We start from the raw sequence: 26680 nt of genomic DNA, 5'->3' as shown, positions 1-26680 counted from the left end.
CACTAGTTTCTGAGAAGTTTCCATGCAGGGGGAGATCTCCCAGTGGATCCAGGACCCAGTTCTGTCCTCTGGAACATTGTGGAGCAGGTCCACTCTCTCACTGAAATGGCTAAAGTCTCTTTCAGTCACCGTTCATCAACGTCCTCACTTGACCCAGGCACGGCCAGGACCCACAGTCACGGCTCACATGAACACTCCTTCCTCAGGACGAGACGGGATCGTGTGCCAAGCACCTTACCGCCATCCTCAGCAATGATCCTAAGCCTTCCCTGCTCCCATTAAGGTCCCCACGATAATTCTTTACCTCCCTCTTTCTTTGACAGACTTATCCATGACCCCAGAAGCACAACAGCCTATCCTTCCCTCTTTTTCCACTTCTCTGATGTTGTCTCTGCTCTCAATGCTTCCTCTTCCGAGCTCATTCCTCCCCCAATATCCCCCGAATCGGTGAACTATTGGAGCACGTGAAGAGGATGAGCCTACAGATCCCAAACAGCAGGATCTCCATGACAGGATGACAGCTGGACATCTGTGAGGAGCCCAGTGAGAGCCCATTATCGGTGGTGCAGCAGAAGCCAGAGGCCTCGAGCCAGACCAATGACTCCTACAATGAACACTTGCAAATAAACATGACCAGACTGAAAGCTAAACTGTGTGTCTCTGCGGGCCACACTACAGCTTCCATGACAAAATTCTTCTTTTGTTTTTGCTTTGTTTGGGTTTGGTTTTTTCTTTGAAATGTGGTTCTGATTTGGGGGGAGGTTGTAATGGCAGAGGGGAGATGTGAGGGGACAGTGAGATGAGTGGGATCAGAATGTATGACGTGAAATCCACAAAGAATCAATAAATGTAAAAAAAGAGAGAAAGAAAATAAAGAAAAGAAACAAACTCATTCCTCAGGTCTTTTCTTTCTCCAATTGGATGGGGTGAGGAACGGTCTCCACAAGTCACTGTCTTGTGTTCTTAGTAGCTCCAGGCCACCGCCCCCTCTTATAGCTTAGTCACAGGGGTAGATGTCACATATTTAAAACCAACTAACAAACGTGACCATCTTGCCTTCAAGTCATAACCTTCTTTCCTACCTTAGCTTTGCTGCGGGAGTAACAACACATTTGAAAGTGTCAGCAGAATTGGTGTTTTCATACACTCCCTTCGCTCTGGGGTCTACCGTCCTCATCCAGTGGGAAATCTCTTATTTCTTTTTATAATATCAGGTGCTATCTTCTTAGCCTGGCTTTTCTGGGGGTGGGGTTGGGAGAGAATCAGGTTAATTTCATGTATATGATTCAAGAATGAAAAAAGACAGAATGCATTATGTAAATCCAGTGACATGGCTTAGCAGTAAAATGTTTGCCATGCATGAGAATCTGAGTTCAGACCAAATACCCACATAACAGAATAGCACAGTGGTGCTTGTTATGATCCCAACACAGGGAGGTAGAGAAGGGAGAATGTCTGGGGCTTGTTGGCCACCTAGTTGTATCTAGCCAGTCATGCCTACTCAGTGAGCTTCAACTTCAGCTCACCTGAGCTTCACCCTGTCTCAAAACAAGTGGAATAAGGCAAAGAAAGACACTCAGTGTTGATCTCTGGTCTCTCACATACATGCACACATGTGCACACTTGAACGCATATGTAAAAACACTCAGACACGAGTATACACACCTATACTACAGACACTACACACACACACACACACACACACAGCACAAAGTACTGAGCTCCTTGTGTGGCCATTCCACATTGCAGCTATTAGAACTATTAGTTTCTTAGGCAGAATTTCTTTCTCTGTTTGGGTGACCATTATAGTCCCTAGGAAATGTTTTGTTTGTCATAGTAGTTAAGAACATGGGACATTCTCTTTTCATTTGTATGTCTCTACACTAGTGGGAATTCAGTGTTCTATGAATGATCCCATGACTTCAAGAAATAGAAGGCAACACTTGTGTGTGGTCGTTAAAAAGGAACTTACAATTCTACACCGGTGGCTCTGGCCTTTTTGGCAATTTCAAACCATCTTTCTTCATGAAACTGGAAATGACTTAGAATGGCCAAGAAAGAGCCATGGGCATCTCTCAAGCTATTTCCCCAGTGGAGAGAGTCATTGTGTCAGAGCCCGTGGGAGCAGGAAGGGGGTCTCAGCTTGGCTTACTGCCTTCTTAGGTCAAGGTTGCCCCATAGCGCCAGCCACTTGGGTTCAGCGGTGGGCCAGACACTGCAGGTGGAACAATGACAGCATTGATGCTGCCACTCACAGAGCAGGCCCCTGGGCAAGGATCAGGGGGGATGCGGGCAGTTTTACTCCATGGCAGTCTCATCTCTACAACTGCCTTCAGGGCCCAGGGTTACAACAGTCACACAGGTTCGGGGGAAGGGAATCTTCTAGGCCATATGGAGGTACCCTCAAGAATGCTGCTCCAGATTTAGGAAGTGCAGATGTTACTGGGAGTGTACACTTGATTCTCACAGTAAAAGTGTAACTGATTTACATAGCAATTACAGAACCAAGGCTCTGGGCACCAGCCTTTTTTACTAACTTTACATCTTTTGACAATGATTTTTTTTTTTTGGCTCAATACTAAAATCTGCAGTTTTATTTGGAGAAAAAAAAATACTTGTCTTGAGGTCCTACTGTGTGTCAGGTACCATGCTGCCATGCTATGGCATCTTATCACAATCTTCTAGGACAGGTATATTATTCCTATTTTATAAACAAGGGACGGAGGCTCAGGTAATTTAGCTCATTTTCTTCCACACGCCTTCTAAATAATCAGTCAGTGGCTGCTCATTTGGCTCAAGCTTTAAAAATGATCTACCGAAGCCGGGCGGTGGTGGCTCATGCCTTTAATCCCAGCACTCGGAAGGCAGAGGCAGGTGGATCTCTGTGAGTTCGAGGCCAGCCTGTTCTACAAGAGCTAGTTCCAGGACAGGAACCAAAAAGCTACGGAGAAACCCTGTCTTGAAAAAAAAAAAAAGATCTACCGAAGCTAAGTGAAAAGGTAACCAAGTCCCTGCTGTTTCAAAATACAAGATAACCAATAGTCCTTAAAAATATGGGGCCAATGAGATGCTTCAGCAGGTAAAGCACTTACTTCTCAAGCCTGACCTGAGTTCGATCCCCAGAACCCACGTGAAGGAGGAAGGAGTTGACAACTAACGCTGTCTTCCAGTGCAGCGACACACTTGCACACCCCCTCATATACACAAATGATAAAACATAAAAATTAAAAATATTAACATACATCTCTTCAGAACTACTAAGAATGCTTCTAAGTGTCATGAGGAGGAAAACGTTGACATTTCATGTTGTAATTTGAGACAAAGACAAAGAAATACATTACTCAGACTTTCTGTGCTGTATTCCATTGTTTGTTTTGGTGCCAGGAACTGAGCCTTGCAGCAGGTACTCTACCTGTGAACTATGCCCCTACTTTTGCAAAGGTAACCATAGCTAACCATAAAATTTCTGAGTGATGACAAATGGACTTCCTCCACTGTCCCCAAATGCTTTGCCAAGTCTGAGCCTTTTAGAGGGCATCGGTATGGGCAGCCACTCTCAAGGCAGCACACACATGGTTGAGTGGCACCTTTATCTTACTGGCCTTTCTTTCTCAAGAAGCATGTTGAGGTCTTTCCTTTGACCTGGATGCTTATCTGGAGAAAACACAGCTTGAGGATTTCCTGCAGCTGTTGGAATGATCCGTGAAGGGGCCAATCATAGAGATTTCAAAGGACTTGTAGGACCCAGAGAAGAAATGAAAACCTCACCTTTGCCCTTAGCTTTGTGCATCTGTCAACCGGGGAACCTGTGGGCCAGCTCACTGCTGTCTCCAGGTGTGTTCAAGAGTGTCCAATTTCAAAGAACTCTGGGAACTCTTACTCTAAGTCCCAAACAAAAGGCTGGGGCTTTGATTTGAAACAGATAGACAACTCAAATTGTTCTGAAGAGTCCATACTACTCCACTAGATAAGATCCAGCAAGACAAGGGAAATGACTCCCAGCCACAATGAACAGGGATTCTAATTGGCAAAGGGCAGGGAGACACAGATGACGGGAAGACCCAAACTGAAGCCACCAGAAAGACGAGACCGGGACTAACGCATGGGAGGGCACAGATACGGGGGAACAGTTCTATTTTCTTTTGGCAGTCCATCAAACTAGCAGAGCCACAGTTTGTCACAGGCCTCCGCTAACATTCCTGTCATGCCTTCTTCCCACTTTCTGGGAAGGTGTGGGCAGAACCAGAATATGAATCCAAACAAACAGATGCGCAGAAACCAACTCTCAGAACCACAAGCATGAGACAAGCAACACAGTATTAGCTACAAATGTTTTTTCAAAAACCAACCAAAGGCAATTTTGGAAAGCGATTTTAATGAGAGCTAGGTAGTGAGTTTAGGAAACAAACAAACAAAACAAAACAAAGCAGCAAAGCAAGATGTCCAACATCCCATGTGGATGAAGCAAGGAAGAGATGATTCCTGGGCAGTTGCGGTAGCCGTGTGTGAATGCATGAGGATAGCACCTGGAATGCATTAATATGGAGTAGCATCTGGTGGATGCAGATTATATCTGTGTGCTTCAAAGAGCATGAATAATCTCACTTGAGTCAGTGAAGATGCGGCTACCGACATTCCGCAGAAACGGCTGGGAAGACTACGGCTGAGAGACACTTAAGGAACTTCACTTTGGGGTTAGTTGATGGGCTTGGTGGCAAGTACTGCTACTCCTTCTCCATTAGGAAAGCATGCTGGTGTTCTAGGTAGGAAATGGAGGCATAAAAAAAAAAAAAGCTTACAATTTGTTCTCTAAATGTTTACAAGTGTGAATGATTAAAGACCTGCCAAGGTTGACAGAATTAATTATGTGAAAATGAACATCCAATCAAAAGCAAAAGCAATTTATAGATTCAACACAATCCCAATAGAAACTCCCATGACAAAAAAAATGAAAAAAATCCCTAAAATTCATCTGGAAGTATGCATGTTTGCATATGCACACACACACGCATGCACACATATAAACACACCAATCCTAACCCCCCCCCAAAAAAAAAGAAAAGAAAAGAAAAAAGAAATTGCCAGAGAGATCATCACATCAGATTCCAAAGCTTTAGTACAGAGTTATAGCAGTAAAATCAGTCCTGTAGATCAATGGAATGAAATGTGATGCAAATAAAAGAGCATCTAACTATAGCCACCTGATACTATTCACACTGGGGGAAGACAGCATCTAACTATAGCCGCCTGGTACTATCCACACTGGGGGAAGACAGCATCTAACTATAGCCATCTGATACTATTCACACTGGGGGAAGACAGCATCTTCAGCAAAAGGTGGTGGGAAAATGGATGTTCATCTGTAAAAGAATAAAATTCGATCCATATCTGTTACCCTTCACAAAAGTCAGCTCCAAATTGAGCAAACACCTCAACATGAAATTTGAAAGCCAAAATTCCCCGAAGAAACATAGATAGTCAGTACCTATTAGACATAGTTCAAGAAAGGGCTTTCTGAATAGAATTGCATTTACTCAGGGCTTAAGGTCCACGACTGACAGATGGGACCTCATAAAACTAAAAAACTTCCACACAGCAAAGGAAACAATCAGTCAGGGAACAAGAATCCCACGAAGTAGGAGAGAATCTTTGCCAGCTTTTTATCTGATAGAGGATTAGTATCCAGACTATGTAAAGAACACAGAAGCAAAGAATCAAGAGAACAGTCATATCCATTATAGAAATGGGCTACAGATCTGGACAGAATTCTTCAAGGAAGAAACAACAACAACAACAAAAAAATGGCCAAGAAAGGCCCTAACAAGTCTTCAATAATGACAACAATTAGAAAAATGCAAATTAAAACTATTTTGAGATTTCATCTTATTCCAGCAAGAATGACCGAAATCAGGAAAACAAATGCTGGCAAGGGTGTTCCATTCTCTGTGGATGGCGTGGCAAACAGGGGCAGCTGCTCTGGAAATCAGTAATGCGAATCCTCAGAACGCTAAAAGCGCCTGTCTGAGCCCACAATACCATGCACTAACCAAAGGATCTGATATCCTACAGAGAGGCTTGTTCATACATGTTCATAGGTGCTCTTTTCACATTAACCAAGAAATGGAAGCAGCCTAGATGTCTGTCAGCTGATGAACAGATAAGAAAAATATGATGCAAGTAAACAATGCAATTCTATTGGAAAGGAAAATGGAATCAGGATATTTTCAGATTATTGATAGAACCAGAAAATATAAAGCGAGGGAACGCAGATCCAGAAAGACAAATACTGCATGTTCTCTCGACCTTGTGAATGTTAGCTCTGAGTCTTTCAATGTGAGTATAAAACCTGAAGTAACCACAGATTCCAGAAAAGTAGAAAGGGATCATGGGGGATGAGGGAAGAGAGAATGCTAGAGACGGGATTATAAGACATAGGTTCTATGAAGGGCAGAAAGGGAAACCAGGAGGGAACGTTAACTGGGGAGGAGGGGGTAACAGAGAAAGCAGGAGGAACGAGAGATGGGCTCCACAAAATAAGTATTCAAAAATTCAGAGAATGTGCTTAGATCTCATTGGACTGCAAGGCCTATTGCTGGGTCAGGCACAGACTGGAAAGTGTGTCCCCAAGTCAAAATCCCCAAGCATTCCAGAAAGCTCTGGCTACTGGGAGCATAAAATGAGATTAGGCATGCTGGTGCTTAGCATGGTGCCCTGGGATGCTGACGAAAACTTGGCAGATCTTCCCGCCACTCTTACCACATGCCAGGGGCTGTCCTGAAAACCCACATACAAGACAAACACAGTGCTTAGCCACAAACACCTACATACAGCCCTGAGAGGCCAAGGAACTCCCCTGCTGTCAACCAAGGGACACAGTGGCTTTCAGGGGACTCCCCCTACCTTTGCCTGACCCAACCTCTTAAGACAAACCAAGCACAGCCGTGTGTTCCAGCCTGGACAGGTAGCACAAGTCGGTGTGGCTTCCCTAACCCTGTGTATAAACCCACACTGAAGAATTAAGCAGGGAAGTGGAAACTTCCTCATCCTGGGACTCCAAAGCCTCTGGGACCTGCCCCACCACGTCTCCAAAAGCATTCCCTGTCTTGCTTACGGGAAGCAACCAGTTCTCCTAAGGCTTTTGTCATTGTTTATTATTATTATTACTCTTTTTAAAGACATGATCTGGATAGCCCAGACAGGCCTTAATCATGGTCCTCTTGCCTCGTCTTCTGAGTGTGGGATTGGAAGTGTGAATCACCACTGTGGGGTGCGTTGCATTCTCCACCTAATTCTTTCTATCTTTGGAGCCCAGTTCAAGTCCAGCCTTATCCGGAAACCCACGCACGCGCTCTGCCCCCTTGACCTCGAGCTCCCTGAACTACATTTAATTCTCCAGCTAGTGACTATCTATTTTATCTAGCAGTACCCAAAAGGGTCAAATGTGGGATTTATGGTGTTTATGGGTTCTAATACCTGAACGGGGGCTTTAGGGGCAAAGGCTGGATCCTTACTTAAGTCTCCCACAGGGGCCAGCTTGGTCACGCAGTCACTCTTACTCAACCAAGACTGACCAGGCAGCGGCTTCCCTTCCACCTTCAGGAAGGCCAGCTGTTCTTGTCCACAGAAGGATGGATGCTGGAGATGCGCTCGGCGGGAGAGTGCCTGTCTAGCATGCGCAAGGCCTGGGTCTCATCTGCCAAGCTACAAAACAAATCAACCGCATCGACAGCAAAAGACCAGAACTAAGGGAAGGCTGGCCACTGAACAAGCAAGAAGAGCTGGTGTGCCTCACCTTCCTGCAGCAGGGTCCTGGTACTGAAGATGGCTGTCCTGCACCAGTTAGGCAGCAGGCACCAACAGAACCAGACCTCTTATTATCCCGACTTCTAGAGAAGGGAGCCAGCCTAGGGGCAGGGCGACAGAGGAGGGCTCTCTACTCTGACACAACATTTTCATCCCAAAGGATGCCTCCCATTCCTGCACACCCCGTGAGTCCTCTAGGAATGGCTCATTCCTCATGGGACAACTCATTGGAGGCCGTCCTTCGGATCTCTTTAAAGAGACCCCATCATTTGCCAATGTGAGCTTTCTTAATAGTGTTCAGATGGCAGGCTGATCCATCTTCAGACAATCCAACTGCACTGAACTTTCTGTCATGCAACCCTCTGTGGAGCTGCAATGTCTTAGCTGTGGGATGACTGTCAATGTGTTCGAGAGTACTAAGCCAAGTACTCTTCCACCGAGCCAAGCATTTCCACGTAAGCCAAGCACTTCCACTGAAGTGGGGGATCTCCAGTGTGAATGTTCATGGTGGGGAAACTGGGAGGTGAGTATATAGACTCAGCAAGTCCAGTTCCTAGAGCCAGGAGTTGATAAACATACGGTTCTGTCTCAACTGGATGAGACTTTCCATACGGGGTTGCAGAGGGTCTCCTGGGCCTCAATAGCATCATAAGCCCATTTCCCATAAAGAGAATGAGCAAAGCACAGGGGGCCATTGGAGAGGGAAGGACCATCAGAGGAGTGGCTCGGAAACCCCAGGCTGGCTGAGGACAGCAAACAGTATTTTCTCAGGGTTCCCCTGCTTTGCTGCTCACTTTAACCCAGAAAGCTTTACAAACCTTGAACACATAGAGTTGCCTAAAAGAGCAACATGTTTGAGCCACATGGGTGCAGGGCTGGACTGGACCTGGTCTGCAGCGCTTCTGAGTGGGTTAGAAGGCGTGGAACACACTCTTTAACTATATGGTGTCTTAAATGATGCTGATACCGTCTCCTCAGCACACATACTGAGGCCATCTTATGAGTTCACATCTGGGAAAGCCTAGACTCTCAGAGGAAGCCAGGGTATGTGTAGAAATCTAAGGTCTAGACTTGGTTCATTTCTGACTTTCAGGTGGGCACCACACCCCAAGTCCCTCTAACCCCTAGCTATATACCAAGAGGACATTTAGGGCCTCGATCACAAACATGGCACCACAACCCACAACCCCCAAGATTCCTGGTATGAGAAGAACAGGTCATCCTGGCTCCTATTCCTTGGCAGGCCTGTGGGACCTGCCAATGCTTCGTATTTGTTTTTTTTTAATCCCTGGGAAAAAGTACTATTTCAAACACTAACATGGCTTCTGTCAACACCTGACTTTGAGGCCTTGGTCCTTCCCTCTCCATAAACATATATATGTTGGCCCCTGTTAACGGCATCCCACCTCACATTCACATACATAATTCCCTTTGCCTCGTGGAGAAATCAGAGCAGGAGCACAGGTCAGCCTAAGATATTTGATTAAGATCACCATGGGGTCCCTGGTGGTCCTAAGAACTGACAGGGTTGATCCAGGCTCTGCATCAGAACCCCTTTCCTTGGAGAATGGTCCTATTCCCTCAGCAAACAGGAACCAAAAGAACCACTGTGACCATTTGCATACAACGCTATAACCATGGAAAGCAGAGCCCTAAGAGGAGCGAAACAGAAACCTCTTTGAAAGGCTTGCTATGGACTGGGGACCCTGCTCTGGGGATGTCCTGTGTCATTCAGCCTGGACAATCATTGAGTCGATGCTATCACTATAGAAAAGACCTCTCTCCCAAGGTTCTCCACTCTTAGCCAGGGTCTGGCCCCACCCTCTAGGCACTTCCCGGGGGCTTGGGTATTATGAACCCGCTGCCCTCATTGCAGGGGGAGGGAGGAGTACAAATGGTACAAAGAAAGGGTCTTGCATCATGACCTAAGCGGTGGACGAACACACGGTATGATATGGGAAGGACAGTGTGGCAGGTGAGAGGGAGAAGGACATTTCCTTCTGACTGGGCCCCTGGCACACAACGGTAGGGAACCCCTTCTCACTGCCACCTCCAGCTCCACGGCCGGTTTTACTGTGTCAAAAATAGGCAAACCTAGAGAGAGAAAGCTGGCTAGTGTTTGGTGAGGAGAGGGGAGAATCTACTAAGTGGAGATCGGTTTTTTCCTGGGCTAAAAATATGGTTCAGCAATCAGATAGTTAAAGCCTGCTTGCCAATGAGCTGTGCCATGGGAAATAGTCAAAATGACTAGTTTTATGTGTATTATCTATAATAATGATACAATGAGCAGGATTTCTCTGAAAAGTCAGGTAACAGAACTACTTAGCGCTAGAGATGGGCTCTTTCGTGATGCTACTCCAGGCTTATGAACTGGGCTGCATCGGCCACTGTCAGAAACCCCCAGGATCTGCTAGCCGCGCCAGTAGGCTATTTTGAAATGAACCTTAATCTAAAAGAATAACATTTTACTTTGCAACCTTGTGTGTTTCTCTTTGCAATTTACCCCTTCTCTTTAATCTGGATGGTCACCCAAACAATCGTATGTGCCTGTGTGAGAGCACACACGCGCACATATGTGTGTTTAATTCAAGAGGAAATGGAGCCTGGTGAATACTGCTTTGAAATCCTGTCAGACTACCACTCCTGTTTTCTGAATGTCTATTTTTAGCCCTGGACAGAAAGCTGATTCAAACACGTCGTCTTCTGGAGGAGTCATGAGTTCTGTAGTGTTTTAATGAAGGGAAGTCTCTGTGGGGCAGAGCTGTGTTGGAAAAAAAGAATTTGGAATAAAGTATGCCACAAAATTCATGATGAATGTCAACTGAGCAGGGCCACACATATAAATCTTGTTTGCTATATTTAAATAAAAGCTAAACTAAAAATAATAAAGTGAAGGATATTGAAGAAGCGTTTCCAGCAACGACGTAAGTAGTTTTGTTCTTTAAATGTTCCCTAGCAGTAGTCAGAAAAGGATGAAATTGATCTTCTGAAACCAGAATTAAATGCCCTAGAGGAAAAACATTTGTATTCAATTTAAATATAATCTGGGCATGTAAGTGTAAACAGTTTTAAGAACAATGGGGAGCGGTATGGAGTCTCATGCAGCCCAGACTGGCCTTGAACTTGCTATACAGCTGAAGATGAGCTCACAGCCCCTTTCTAAGGAGTGCTTTAGTCATGCTGGAGACAGAACCCAGGGCTTTATGTATAGCCTATAACTTGAGCCCCTGTAAAGCCATTTTTAAAACAGACGAATGATAAAAAAAGAATACTGTTTTACTCACAGATAGACCATTAAGTCATTCTTGCAAAATCAAGTGTTACCTGATTTGAAATTTTAAAAATTGTGCATAGTTTTTTAGATGAGATGTGAGCTATTAAAGAAGTTGGCATATTAGTAGTTCAGGTTATATTTTACCATAAGGAAATTTCAAATTCATGAGAAATGTTAATTTATGGCCTGTGAAATTGAACTTGTAGACTGGGCACTGTTTCATCTTTTATATCTATCAAAGAATTTCAGTTTCGTATGACAGAAACTTAGACTCTGACACATAGTACTCCAGCCACTAGGCCAACATCTAGATGTAGTGGAATTTACTAAGCCAATACCAATGGTCTTCAGATGGTTTTGACCTTCTTTAGATATGTATTGAAAATATCTGTGCTCTAGAACTTGTGGGAGTAGCCAACCAATGTCTGATTTGACATATGACCCACTCCATGAGAGGGAACCCATGCCCAACACTGCTTGAGTAATCAAGAACCAGAGATTACATAGCCCAGAGACCTGGGGTAAAACCAAACACTTTTTGCCTTTAAAGAAAAAAATTACCAATAAAATGACTTCCAATGTCATTCTGCTATATTCATAGGTCATTTCTGCAACCATCATCATCAGAGGGGCTTCCTCTGGCAGCAGATGGGAACAGATGCAGGGACTCACAGCCAGATATTATGCAGAGAGTCAAATGGGAGGTCTCCATCAAATCCCCTCAGAGCTCAGGGAATCCCAGGGACGAGGAGATGGAAAGACTGTAACAGCCAGAGGGGATGGAGGACACCAGGAGAACATGGCCCTCTGAAACAACTGAACAAGGTGTGTATGAGCTCACAGAGACTGAGCAGCAAGCACAGGGCCTACATGGGTCTACACTAAGCCCTCTGTGTATATATTATAACTACTAGCTTAGTATTTTTATGGGACTCCTGACTGTGAGAACGAGTGGGGCTCTGACTCCTGGGCCTGCTCTTGGGATTCTTTTCCTCCTGTTGGGTTTCTGGGTCCAACTTTGACATGGTAGTTTTTGCTTCATCTTATATTATATTTTGTCATGTTCGGTTGTCAACTTTTAGAAGACTGTTTTTTTTGTTTTCTAATGAGAGACAGAAAGAGAGTAGATCCAGCGGGGAGGAGGGATGGGGAAGAACTGGGAGGAGTAGCCTGAGGGAACTATAATCAGGATATACTGTACTAAAAAAGAATCTATTTTCAATCAAGGAAAAACATGAAAAAAAAGAAAGTATCTGTGCTCAAGTTTTCTGAAGCTGATTTTTAGAAAACATGGTAGGATAGAGCTGCTCCAACCCTTTCAGATATGTGAGCAAGAGGAATCACTGCCAGTGTTTCTTGGTGTGGCGAGAAAGCACAGACAACAGCCCTGCTCATCACCAGGGCTTGCTGACTAGTCACGGAAGAGGTTTACAAAGATTAAACATACTGCTGATTCCAATGTGTGCCACAAAAGGCTCAAGAGTCAAGGGCAAAAAAATGGCACAGGTTCTCACTGTTACCACCCTGTAACACACTGTCACGGCTACCACACTGTGTATGACCAGCTGACCTCACAGATTCCCTGGAAGGGGAAACTCACTGTGATCTAGCAAAGCAGGTGCAGAAGGTATGTTCTACTGTGGCTTTTTGCAATACACATCTACAGTTGCTGAATTTGCATATTTAGTGGGAATTATCCTGCAGATATTAACTGTAACTGACAGTACTTTGCGAACTGGCTACAAAAACTACAAGAAAAATTTTGAAGAATGATTTATTGATATCAATAAATTGAGTACTGCTTTTCAATTTTTGCACTATACCTCTGAATTTGATATAAATGATACTAAGTTGCTTTAAGATTTAGCACATTTACTTAATTTGGATAGATGTAGTTGAAACTAATAAATTGTGGTTCAAAGTCAAATCAACACAAAAAATGATAAAGCAGTTTTATTAGTTACTAGAAAACTTTGTATTTAAAGTGAATTGATCGGTGTTTTTTTTTTTTTTTAAGACAGGGTTTATTTGTGTAACAACGCTGGCTGTAGACAAGGCTAGCTTCGAACTTACAGAAATCCATTTGTCTCTGTTTCCCGAGTACAGGGATTAAAGGAGTGTGCCACCACCACTGGGCAGATCTGTGTTTTTAATAGCTAATCTTATTAAAGCCAATGGTAGCAATTATTTCTGATAAAAATTTAGCATCAAAAAGTGTGTTGTCATTATAAAATATACATTGGACACTGAAGAGTTACAAAAAGAATGTAGGGCATATAAAACAGTAAAGTGACTCCAATGCAAATTCTTGCCATTGGGGTCGAAATATGCTAGGAATAATGTATAGCTCTTGTGTGTCAGTCATCAGCTACCTTTCAATACACAGCTATATCAACTATCATGTACTGTATATGTGTATGTGTGGCTTTAAGGTATTCTTGAAAAGTCTAATTTACATTTGTTAGTTTTAGAAATGAGTGGCGGGTAGGGCCATTGGAGATTGGCAATATTAGGTCTGCTCTTTAGGTGGCTGATGAAATGATAACTAATAAATTATTCCTGGGGCACTTCTAACACCAATGGCAAGAATTTGCATTTGTGTTACTGTACTGTTTTCCAAGTTCTAAGAGCAGGTTCCCAATTTATATAAAAGTGAGGCCAACAGTGTTGGGTAATCTCAGTTGGCCTGTCCTACTGCAATTTATACTTTGGAAGCAGTGATCATTGGCAGTCACTATGGAGTAAAGATAAAGTAACGAACTTTATTTTAGTATCTATATTTATCATAGGAATGCTACTCTGTACGGTGAGTGGTTTAGGGTAAGAGGTATTAGGTGATTGATAATCTTTAGTAAGAAGGAATAGATTTATGATTTTCATGTAGCTTCAGGGAAGTCTTGGAGTTTCGGTTAAGGTCTGCTATAAAGCTGGGCATGAACATCTGTGAACTGGTCTCTACAAGAGGCCTCAGCGATGAACCGGCTTTGGCTTTCTCAGAATTCATGTTTTTCACATCTATGCCAATGAAGTTTGAGACCTGCCAAGAAAGGGTGTACTATGTGACCCAGTTTTGGTAGGACAAAATGCTCTCACTAGGATCTCTGAGCAACTTCCATTGTACATTTATTTCCTGCTATTCCTAGAGTCCACCTCCTTGCCTGCATTAAAATTGCTTCATGAATATAAATCATCGTAGCCTTGTAAGCTCTTTTAGCCATGAAATGCTCGATGCACGTATTCTTGATTACTTCCTTCAACAAGGGAAGGGGATACACCAGTGTGAGCTCTGTAATCCCCTTTTGTATCTGTACAGTGAGAATGGCTAATGTCTGTCTTTAGATTTCAATGAGGCCAAGTAAGATAGTTAGTCTTGTCCACTTGACTATAATTTAGAATCGTCATGGAAACACACCTCTGGATGTGTCCACGACGGTGTTTCCCAGTCTAACGGAGGAGGGAAGATTCACCCTGAAATTAAGAGGTATTCTCCCATGGGCTGGCATCCAGGACTACACAAAAAAGAAAAAGCAAGTTGAACACAAGCATTCAGGTCTCTTTTCTGTTTGGCTGCCAACTGAATGTGATTGCCCCCCTCAGGATCCTGGCATCACACCTCCACAGCCATGGCGGACTACAGTCCCTCAAATTGTAAGCCAGAATAAACCCTTTTTCCTTTAAGTTGCTTTTTGACAGGTATTTTTGTCTTAGCAACAAGAACGTTTGTGCTTTTGAAGTTTCAATACAGATGCCTTTATGCAGGTGTCTATCACAGCACAGAGCTTTGTGTTTCTATCCCTAGCATAGGGCAGAGCTCCGTGTCTATCCCAGGCATAGAATGGGGCTTGGTGTCTACTCCAGCTTCCAAGTATAGTCAGAGAGTCTCAGGAAGCAAATTTCTAGCAGTTTCCTGTTTTTAGCCTCCTTGTCTAGCAGTCTCTTCAGAATCTCAGGGTCTGCTCTCAGTATTACTGACTCAGTATAACTGAATAGGGTTGTTTGGAATAGACAGGATGTATGTTCATGACAGAAAAGAAAACCACTAACATCCCAGAGTGGAGAAGAAGAACGTAGGAGCTGACAGGGCGAAACCTAGAATCTTGATGAGGTTTTGTAATAATAGAGGAAATAATACACTGAGTTTCAGTTAGGTATCAAATTCAGTTGGAAGAAACCTTAGGAGACATTGAGCCCAAGCTCTTCAGTGAGCAAAATAGAAACTCAGTGCCAGAGAAGGTAAGCTCTTTGCCTAAGGTCACTGGCTAGTGACACAGAAAGGCTAGAACTCAAACACATCTCCTCAAGTGTTTGTTCCTCAAAGTGTGTGAGCCAGCGGCACCAGCAAGCCCTAGGAGTGTGCTAGAAACACAGAGCTGTCTACTACCCAGCTTAACACACACTTGCTGACACAGCTAATGCAAGGAGCAAGAAGCTCAAAGCCGAGCTTCCAGAAAACATCTGCCTGGCTGGAAGGCAAGGGTTTTTCTCTTTTTGGATGTGTCCAGCACACAGAGGTAGGTGATTGCTCCAAGTGTCCTTTGAATGGGAGCTTTCCACACCCTGTTCATACCGGAGAGGCCGCTGAGTGACAAGGGTGGGCTGTGACCTAAGAGACTGGCTTCTCAACCTTCTGTACTCTTGGGCCTGTCCCCTGGGATTGGACATCCTTCTTGTCTAATCTGCCCACATTCCAACCATCTGTCCTTGCTCTGAGGAATGCAAAGTCTAAGATGGTTTTGATGAGGACACCATGGCTAGCCAGCTTCACTGGAATGGTGTCCCTCTGTGGTCTGGCCCAGCTGCTGAGTGACTTCCTGGTCTCCTCTCCACAGGACATCACATCTCCCAACTGCCTGAGTAGCTGTGTTGAAAGATCTCCTTGAGTTTATCTAGAGTTGAAAGCTATATTATCACTTCCTGGGGTGGGCCAGCACCCAGCTTTACTTTTTCTCTATGCCTGGGACTTGGAAACACATAAAAGGAGAGGGGAAAAAAATCAGTAAAAGCTAATTGCCTCTTTTTTTTTCATTGAAAGGGATTTCAGCCAAAAGCTGATGAGAGAAAAGGAAATAAAGGTTTCAAGGTCTTCGGCTGGGGGTCATGGCAGGGCAGATTGTCCACAGGAGGACGCTGACTTCTTTGTTCAAACAGGAGTGATGACAATGATAACATTAGCTAGCGTTATTCAGCTCCTAACGCGCGCCAGGCTTTGACATGAAGCATTTTGTTAATTAATCTAATCTTCAACATCCTGGTGACATAGATACTGTGTTGGTTAACTTTTTGTCAACTTGACACAAGATGGAGATTTTAGAAGAGGAAACCTCAATTGAAAAACCTGCTTCTTTGAGATATTTCCTTGATTAATAATTAGTATAGGAGGACTAATTATTATAGCGCCACTCCTAAGTAGGAGACTCTGAGTTGTATAAGAAAGGAGGCTGAACAAGTAACGGGAAGCAAGCCAGTGAGCAACACTCCTCCATGATCTCTGCTTCAGCCCTTGTCCCCAGGTTCCTTCCTGCCTTTGAGCTCCAGCCCCAATGCCTATCAGTGATGGAGTGTGACCCGGGAGTTGTAAGCTAAATAAACCCTTTCGTTCCCAAGCTGCTTTTGCCCATGGTGTTTTATCACAGCAATGGAAGCCCTAACTATGATGAATACTTTTCAGATAGCACAGCCTTTGAACACACAGAACTGAACAAGACCCCAGAGGATGGAAGAAAAGAAGCACACACACCTTCAACGCAGAGAAGGCCGAGCGTATGGTGAGTGCCACACCAGGGTCGCTTGTGTTAGGAGAGGGTAGACAGAAGCCGCAAAAGCTGAGCTTTGTTAGCCACAGAGTCCCATGGTATAACTTGCCCTGGTCTCTTCTCCAACATTCTTTATAGCCTTGTGAAGTGGCAGTCGCTAAGGAAGGCAGAATGGGTCTTGAATGTCCCCAAAGCCTAACCTCCACCTTGTGAAATGGCAGTCACTGGGGAAGGCAGAGTTGGTCTTGAACACCCCCGAAGTCTCATCTCCTGACACCTGACATGACTTGATTTGCTGGACACTCTGGAAAGTCCGGCTCACAAGCTTGTCTTCATTTGACTTGACATGCAGTTTCACAGTGATGAAGTCCTGGTCACATGACATTGGTTGAGAAAAAAGTGATCACATTTGCCTGTAGCAATCCCATCTGGGAGAAACGAGAGTGGGGCCACAAAGCTGAAAGGTGTCGAAGCAAAGAGATGTCCACTAGCCTCTAAACCCTCTGATATAGGGAGAAAGGGTACTTGCATGAGAGAAGCTGTGTATGACCAGTAAAACAAACTCCTGTTTCTTCCTTCTGGCACTTTGGGAGGCCCTACAATAGCAGAACATGAAGCAACGGCACAAATGTTAGCTGCTGGAGTACCAGAGGCAGCAGGCCCCATGCACTCATGGGGACCCTTGGCAAACAGTAGCAGAATCCCTGCTTTAAGGATCCCTCTGGCTACTCACCAAGAGAGCATGCTCACAGTGTACTGACTTATGTGCTTGTACGGACGGAAAATAAAGTCTGTATACACTCAGTCCAGGAAAGTCTCTGAACAAATGAGAATGACACCACACAGCAATGTCACAAGGGAGGCAAGCTGATATCCAGAACAGTCATGTTACATCATTTGAATTATTTAGTTTTTGTTTTGTTTTGTTTTTTTTTTAAAAAAAAAAAGACCAACCAATGCTTGGCTAGCTACTCTGACTGAAAAAAATGATGCAAGCTACTAAAATCAAGAATGAAATGAAAGATGCCATTTACTAATGTCACAGAAATGAAAAGAACAACATGGGAATGATAACGTGAATAACTATATGCCAACAACCTGGAAAATCTGAACAGAATGAACAAACTTCATGGAAGACACAGACTATCCAAACCGACTAGGAAGAAAAGAATATATGCATAATAAGCGAAGAAGTTGAACTAGTAACTTTAAAACTTTTCAAGTGAATTTCAGGGTGAATTATATCAGCATCTGCATGAATAAACAGAATTCCCTTGTAGGTTTGCCAAACAAGAAAAATGCTTCCTAATTCATTTGAACAGCTTTGTATTAAGCTTCTATCAGAACTATGCCAAGATATCACAAGAAAGCTAGAGATTAATACCCTTTATAAACATAGAAAGCAAAACCCCCAATAAAATGACAGCAAACAAAATGAAAGGGGTAGATGAGATGGCTCAGTAGGAAGAGGAATTTGATTCCCAGGACCCATGTGGTGGAAGAAGGACACTGACTCCTGCAAACTGTTCTCTGACTTCCATTTGTACTTGCCTCAAAATATGTACTTTTAAGATTTGCTTATTTATTATTATAGATGGCTGTGAACTACCATGTGGTTGCTGGGATTGAACTCAGGACCTATGGAAGAATGGCCAGTGCTCTAAACCTCTGAGCCATCACTCCAGCCCTAATATATATATAAATAATATGTTTTATATTATATATATATTAAATAATTTAAGTATTTTAAAAGAATGTAAGCAAATGGAATCCAGTAATATACATAAGGGACCTTCATATTGTAGAATATGTTCGATGAATGACAGTTTGATCAGTCAATGTAATACACCACACTAAGAAGAACTAACAGAATCCCATGATCATCTCAATGAAGACAGAGAAATTATTTGTCAAAGCTCAATATCTTCACATAATGAAAACCACACATGAAAAGAGGAATAATGAGGCAACTTTTCCTCAACCCGATACAGGGCATCTGTGTACAACCCATAGCTGGCATCAAATTCAATGGAGGATCTGCCCTCTCACCACTTCCACTCCCCACGGCATGGTTAAGTCCAGCTAGGGCCGATGGGTGGGAAATAGAGATAAAAAGCATCCATGATGAGGAGGAAGAACCTCAAGAATCTGACACTGCAGATAACATCATCCTATAGATGAAGGGTCCTGGGAATAAACACAAACACACACAGAGGCACACACACACAGATGGACACACATACCACACAAAGACACACATACACACATTCCACACACACTCATGCACACAGATATAAACACATACAGATGGACACACAGACACACAGACACACACAGACACATAGAGACACAGATACAGAGGCACATACACAGACACACTAGAGCTAAGGATCAAGGTCATGTCTGTAGCTCATTAAGTCTACAGGACATAGGATGAGTTTATAGAAATGAACTATAGAGTAGAATAAATAATCTAAAAATGAAACCAATGCCATAGTACTAATATTAAAATAATTAAATATGAAGAAATATAATTTTTCTACAAAGGGAGCTAGATTTGTACAACAAAGTCTAAAAAACTATGTAGGGTTATTAAATAAATGAAATGATACACCCATGTACAGAGAACAGAAGATTTAACACTGTTTAGATGAGAATACTCTCCAAATCAATTTAAAGATTGATAGTCAATGTATTTTTCAAAACCCCACATGATTTTCATAACCATTAATAAAACTAATTTTAAGATACACCTAGAAGTGTAAAGGACCCAGAACACAGGAAAAGTCTTGAACAAAGAACAACATCAAAAATGCGATGGCCAATTGTTATTTGTCACGTTGTCAAGGTCTGGTTCCTAACTACTCACTTAGACCCTAGACTAGCTGTTGCTCTGACAGGACTTGCTGATTGACTTTGGAGGGTGTCCTTGGTATTTGGATGAGCCTAACCCAGTCAGTTTCAGGGCCTGGAAGAGCAGAACTGAGGTTTCCCACCTAAGGATTGCAGCAAGAGGAGCGCCCTATGGCTCGAGCTCACCTTAGTACTCTACTTCATAGATTGTGAACTTGCCACATGTTCACATAAGTCAATTTTCTGTAATGTCTGTCTGTCTGTCTATCTATCTATCTATCTATCTATCTATCTATCTATCTATCTATCTATCTATCTATCTAATCAATCAATCAACCAACCATCTATCTACATATGTTCTACTGTTTCTGTTATCCAATGAAACACTGATTGGTACAGAAAACTCATTTCCTAACTTCAAAACTCCCTACAAATGCCATGAAAACTGTAGTAAAGCGTATTCCATAAGACTGACACAGGCAAGAAGCACAGATCAATGGGTAAAATCACAGAAATAAGCTCATATATTTATGGGCAACAGGTTCAAAGAGCACAAAGGGTAAAGATTGTCTTTTTAGTAAGAAAATGATACTGGCAGTGTTGGAATGGATATGGAGAATGACTCTATACTCCTCGTACCATATGCAAGAGTCATCTCAAAACAAACCAAAATCTAAATGTAAGACCTGAAGTTATGAACTAACACCATAAGAAGGAAAGATAGAAGAAAAAAATTGGGAGCTTGTGTTTGGCAATGTTCTCTCAAAAGTGTAAATGACCAAATCTGAGAGTGGACTATACTTTGTCATTTTTTTTAATGTACCCTAAAAAACACTACAAAGAAAAGGTAAGGATAATGCGGAGAAAGACAGGGACATCTGAAGTCCTATATCTGAAAAGAATATATATGTAGACTATATGGAGAATCCTTGTAGGCAAAGAATAAAAAGATTAAATTATCAAACTACTTACAAAGAATTTTTAAAGAGACATTTCCCAAAGATACATAAATGTCCATTAAGTACATAAAAAAAAGATACTCAATACCATTAGTTCTAGGAAAATGAAAACTAAAGTTCTGTCAAGGACTGTGGACACCAGGATGGCTGAAGTAGATAGTAGACAGACAGACAGACAGATAGATAAATGATAGATAGATAGATAGATAGATAGATAGATAGATAGATAGATAGATGAATAGATAGAAATAGGTAAATGATAGATGATAGATAGATCGACAAATAATCTATAGATAGACAGATACAAATTTTAGACTAAATTAGTGTCAGAGAACATGTGGAGAAATTAAAATCCTTTTGCCTTTTTGTCGTTGTTTGTTAATATAAAATTGTGCAGCTCCTTTAGAAAACAGATTTGCCATTCTGCAAAAATTTAAACACACAATCTTCATATGTTCCCAGAATTACACTTTCGGGTACATACCCAAGAAGCTGAAAACACACACCACATCCCCTGAAAACAAAACAAAACCCTACACATGGCTTTATGCTGAACAGGCAAAAATCAGAAGTAACCCACGTGTCCACCAATAAGAAATAAACGAGATGTGATCTAACTACATAGTGGAATATCATTTACTCATAAAAGCAACGAAGTACTGGATGCTATGATGTGGTCGGACACCAAACTATTATGCTAAAGTCAAATAAGCCTAACACCGAAGTACGGGTATTGTGAGGTAGTAACGAGGTTTGCACAACTGTAACGATACCAACACTGAGTTGTGTTTACTTTAAAGTGATCAACAACACGGTTATGCAGAAAGAGAGGAAGGGGGCAGAGAAAGTCCAAGCACACCTGTGCCCACATTATAAAAGAAAAGAATTATGAAATGAATTTAATAAAAGTAAGGAGTCCACGTGGGCCCTTCTGTGCCTTGAGACTCAGCACTCCAGGCTGGCCCGGTATAAACAGAACCTTAAATGTCGCTCATGAGATCAGCATGGTTCTGGTCCCAGGGAACACATCCCCACCCAAGTTGACAGTGATGGGCAGTCTGTGGGTGTTGGGCTTCTGTCAGGGCAGGAGATGCTGTCTTACATATGGAGAGGACAGCACTGACGGAAGCATTTCAGCAGGAGAAAAGAAAAACCAGTCACCTGGCCACACGCTTCCTCTCTGTGTGGCTGTAATTTTTTTTTCACAGCAAATAGCATTTTGAATATCAGAGCATCTATAATCTTGATTTCTCATTAGATCCTAATCATTACTTGTGAAAGTTCTCATGTTTTGGAGAAACAGCGTATCACATGACTGAGCAAGATTTTGCAATATTAAGAGTTGTCTACTGAACTGTGCCCTCTCCACAGATTAGAATAAGGAGGCTCTATCCCCCCGAAATGCAGAATGCAATCTTAGATGAAAGTTGGGTCTTTGCAGGGTCAATCAAAGCAACAATGTGAGTCCTAGCATGGTGCTACTGCTGCTTCTCACAGAAGGAGATTGATTATTTGGAGAACTCTGCTGGAGAGCACCATGGAGCTTCAAGCCCAAACTCAAGTAACATGTCCATGAGCTGATGGATGTCAGCAAGTACTGGTGAGTCCCAGGAGAATACAGAAAGCTTTCCTTGCAACACTCAGGATGAGCCAAACCTACAGATGCCTTGCTATCAGAATTCTAGCTTCCAGAGCTGCATGAGACTGCTCTAATGTCTCAGCTATGCATAGAGGTCATAGAGGACATATACCATTCACCATTATGTAGAGCGGACACCTAAAATGTTTATTACAAATGTGCTGTGTAAAGCTGTCAGCAGCCTCTTGCATTTTTTAAAATTTTCTGTGTGTCTTGATTCCATCAGAAGTCATTTCAAGAGACTGACTTACATTATCTAGAGGTCTGTAAATTTGCTCTTAGATACACAATGACAAAGTTGCCTGATGACTGTAGAGTTGCCTACATCTCCACTGATGAGGGGCACATGACCACACTCTTTAATTTATACACGTTGAGACGATTTGTGCATTTAAGACCAACATGCATGATGAGATTATAAAATCAGTAGCATAGTCTATAATGACGATTATCAGATATAATCTCATGTCTATGTTTGAACATGGTACATAAAATTCTCCAAAGTTAAGCCCTATGTGAAGCGAGTCCATGTGGGACAATGAGGAAAAATAATTTTATAGACCTAACATATAAAATCATACACATTATATATGTGTCTAGCCCATGAGCATTATACTCATTTGTACTAGATAGTGTTAAAATTGTAAATTTTGAGAGTCTGGCCTTTCAATTATAGAAAACCATTTTTCACACATTTTTTTTTTTATTTTGGGGTGTGAAGGAGTATTTGTCAATGTGGTAGAAGGAGCATTATCACTTGGCAGGTATGCTGGTTTCATTTATACCTTTTACTGCCTCTGACAGTATGAGCCTCAGATGTGCCTTTGCTCCAGGGCTTGTAACTGCTTGGGATGGTCTAGAGACTAGCAAATATAGTAGCGCTAAAGTTTGAGATTATAAACAGAGTCATCGAAAACCCTCAAGTCACCCTTAGCGTCCCAAAGCTGTTTTGTGAAAACCTGAATTGGTTGGTCCCTCTGACTGGAGGGCTCCTGGGCTGAGGTCTCCAGTCCTGGCTTCCCCTGGGTTCTGTCTCCTGCATCTCACTCTTGTGAGGTTCTGGATGTTCGGACAGTGCCTCAGATGCTCATTTGGTTTTACTTTCAGTGACTCTGACTGAGCTACTTACAAGTAAACTTGTAAACAGCATGCCACTTCTATTTATGGGAAAAAGCAAATTTCCAAGAAGGCCATTAATGCTGCGATGTCCCTACAGTTCCCATTCTGTTTATTTCTGACTGCGCCTGGGTTTGCCTGATCACTGGGGACTCTGAGGGCACAGGTGGAAGGAACTACCACACTGTCTGGGAGTTAGTTTTGGGAACTCCTAGTGACAGAGTAAGCACTGGTAGTTAAGAAAGGAGACAATGCTATGGGTTATTCGGAAAGGAATAGTGGAGCTGGGTAGAAGGCTCAGTGGGTAACAGCACTTGCTGTAGAAGCATGAGGACTTGAGTTCAAATCTTCTGAAGTCACAGAAAATGTCAGGTATGGTTGTAAGTGATTGCAACCCCAGTACAGGGAGCAGGGGTAACGAAGGCAGGAGAATCGTTGGGCCTTGCTGGTCACCAGCCTATCTTTGGGTTCAGCGAGAGATCCTGACCTCAAGGGAAGAAAGCAGAGCCAGATGGAAGAGGACATAGCCTTCTGGTGTCAATACACACCTTCGCACACCCCGCGGAAAGAAAATAAAATCAACAAAATAACAACGAAGAATGCCAAAATGAGAGTGAGCTGGAAAAGGCCCTGTGAAGTTGTCAACTTGGGTTGAAGATTTTTAGGCGAATCAACATGAATGACCCAAGCAAGGATGGCAGCTATCGATACCGTGTGCCACCTAAACTCAGTGGGTGCTCAGACAGCAAACATGAAACGCAAATCTAAGCAGATCCCTTTAGCTGTGGGTAGGTATCTTTAATGAACTTCAGTCTCCTCTTCAGGTAGCTATACTCACGAAGTCGCTAGATTATCTGTATAAAATTAAATCATAACATACTGGCTTCACCAGAAAGATGGCCATCAAGAAAAAGCCAATGTGGACAGAAAAGAGGACAGGTCAGTATCTAACACCATTGGGATTACAAAGAACTATCTTTCTTAGGCAAAAGCAGCAGACAGAACATCAACAGCCTTGGGCTGCACAGCAAAGGAAAGTTAGTGAACCACAAAAGCTGCCTGTGACCCGATTACCAGCCACATTAGAAACACGGGTTAATACGAACAAATAAGGGACCCGTGTGGGAAGTGGTTTTAAGGCATGTAACAAAAGTTTTAATCTTTGTTTAAATAAGACTTCAAAAGAATTCCATATACAATGGAATTAGTGAGACAGTTTTAAAAAAAAGGAGACGTTAGCTTCAAGAGATGCGAGGCTGAGTGGCCGAACTTCCGATTGCTCTGAGATCAAGCCATGTTTTAGATGGCGGTAGGTAGAGGGCAATTAGCACTGGGTGATTTTAAAGACTCTTTCACAGTTGCCTTTAATTGGCTGATGAAACAGCAGAGCAGTGTGGCTGAAGGCCAATGTTTATTTTTACCCAGTACCTATTTTATTAATGGGATTGTGGGCCACTGGGCCTCCAGGTACACACCAATGCCCTAAAATACCTCCCTCTGTAATGAAGAGGCGCAGAGGGGATTAGAGCAGGCTAAGAGGCGGTCACTTTTCACACTGGTGTGGTCCAAGCCAGGCATGCTGAGGCTCTTACGGCAGACCCGGTGAATTCTAGCCTGTAAGTCTACAGAATACAGAGGCAAGGCATGTGTGTGTGTGTGTGTGTGTGTTTCCCTGCAAAGTTTGAATAAATGGGTCTTTCTCTCCAAATAAAAATATACATAAGGAGTAAAAAAGAAATACCTCCTCAAGTAGATGTTTCTAGAGTGAAAGATGAGAATCCCTCCGCCAGAATAATAAACGCATCAACAATAGCATCATTTACAGAAATGGAATCCTTAAACTCCATTATCAAGGGATTTGGAAGGAATCTAACTGCCAGGGGACTCTCAATCCAAGATGGAGCTCCCCCTCCTCTTTGTGAGTTAGAACTTTGGCTGCTGAGTTCTTTGGAAGGAATAAAAAATAAAGTGATCAGCTAATGTTGCCCTGTGCAATAATTCACAACATCAGAAATGCTTGCAGAATGTAAAACAGACCCTGGTAGCGGGAGGAAAAGTTCCTAAGCCAGCACTCCATCATTTTTTTGTTTGATTTGACCAAATCCACTGTTGCCGCTAACTGTTAGCTTCATTTAAAAATAGTAAATGTAGGAAGAGGTTTGCTTTGATCAGTCGGATTCCTGATTGCCAGACTAGAGATTACTGCCAGGGCTGGTCTCCTGTGGGGCTGCACATCAGAGAGAAAGCGAAGGCAGCGGCATCTGGAAACACAGTCTTCTGGCTCGTGCACAGGACAACATTGCCTCTGCCCAGAAACCTACGCAGAAATGCTTCGAAATGGCAGAGCTTAGAGATGCGGAGTACTTACGAGGATCCTGGACTTGCAGTAGGAGCAGGCCCTAAAGAAACAAGAACAACAAAAGACGCAGTCTGGGTAACTGGAGGGTGAGGAAGAGTGTATCCACCAATGACAACAAATGCTCCCACCTGTATTGATTTTTCTTGGATTCCCTCTTTTGACTACGATTCCCCCCAACCACCTCTATCCCGGAATCCCAGCATACCGGTGAGAATGTGACTCACTCCCGCAGCACAGGGTCTGAACACTGCATAGACAAATGCAAAGACTATAATAGCTTAGTGACTGCATATGGGCAGGCATTGCCATTGCCAACACCTCAGGGTGAGGACTACCTGTACTGAGAGAAACAAGGCACAGGGGTTTCTAGTAGGGGAAGTGAGGTCAGAGAGAAGCAGCCTCCTCTATTCCTCCTGACCATGGAAATGCCCTGCTGGTCTGTGGATTACTTATTTCTAAATTAAATACAATGGCACTAGCTGTGGGTTTCAGTAAGTGCCCTTATGGACTCTGGCTGTCCTGGCACAATGAACTCTGGTCAAACCAGTTGAAGGCTGCTTACCAAACTTGACAAACAGGACTCCAGTGGTGGAAACCACTTTCTTGCCATTTGTTGCCACACACTGGAAGTAACCAGTGTCTGTGGTATCGAGGTTTCTGATCCGCAACCGAGAGCCATAGTTGGTTGCCCGGAAGGAGATTCTGCGAGGTTCCTGGACCACAGGAGCATCGTTCTTGAACCAGCGGATTGTGGGAGGCGGATTCCCAGACACTTTGCAGTGCAGTTCGGCAGTCTGCCCCAGGGATGTGGTGATGTTGTTCATCGGTTCATCAAGGGTTAAGTAAGAATCTGTGGACAAGAGAAAAGAGGCACTGAGAGGGACACAGAGCTGAAGAGGACCCCTAAGCAAATTCAGGATATTC

At 43.1% G+C, this 26680-nt stretch overlaps 1 protein-coding gene across 1 annotated transcript in view; it reads right to left on the bottom strand.

The window, feature by feature from the left end:
* The window catches only part of Ror1 (receptor tyrosine kinase like orphan receptor 1), a 348858-nt gene that overhangs the window by 79318 nt on the left and 242860 nt on the right, over window positions 1–26680 (bottom strand). Inside the window, exons 3-4 of the mRNA XM_075945170.1 lie at window positions 26319–26606; window positions 25766–25796 (exon numbers count right to left, since the gene is read on the bottom strand). Of these exons, the coding sequence (XP_075801285.1) occupies window positions 25766–25796; window positions 26319–26606 (319 nt within the window). The remainder of the gene's footprint in view (window positions 1–25765; window positions 25797–26318; window positions 26607–26680) is intronic.

The sequence above is a fragment of the Microtus pennsylvanicus genome, chromosome 13, assembly GCF_037038515.1.
Source record: "Microtus pennsylvanicus isolate mMicPen1 chromosome 13, mMicPen1.hap1, whole genome shotgun sequence".
NCBI classification, from domain to species: domain Eukaryota; kingdom Metazoa; phylum Chordata; class Mammalia; order Rodentia; family Cricetidae; genus Microtus; species Microtus pennsylvanicus.
Note: the sequence above shows the minus strand (reverse complement) of the source record. Positions and strands in the feature narration are given on the sequence as shown.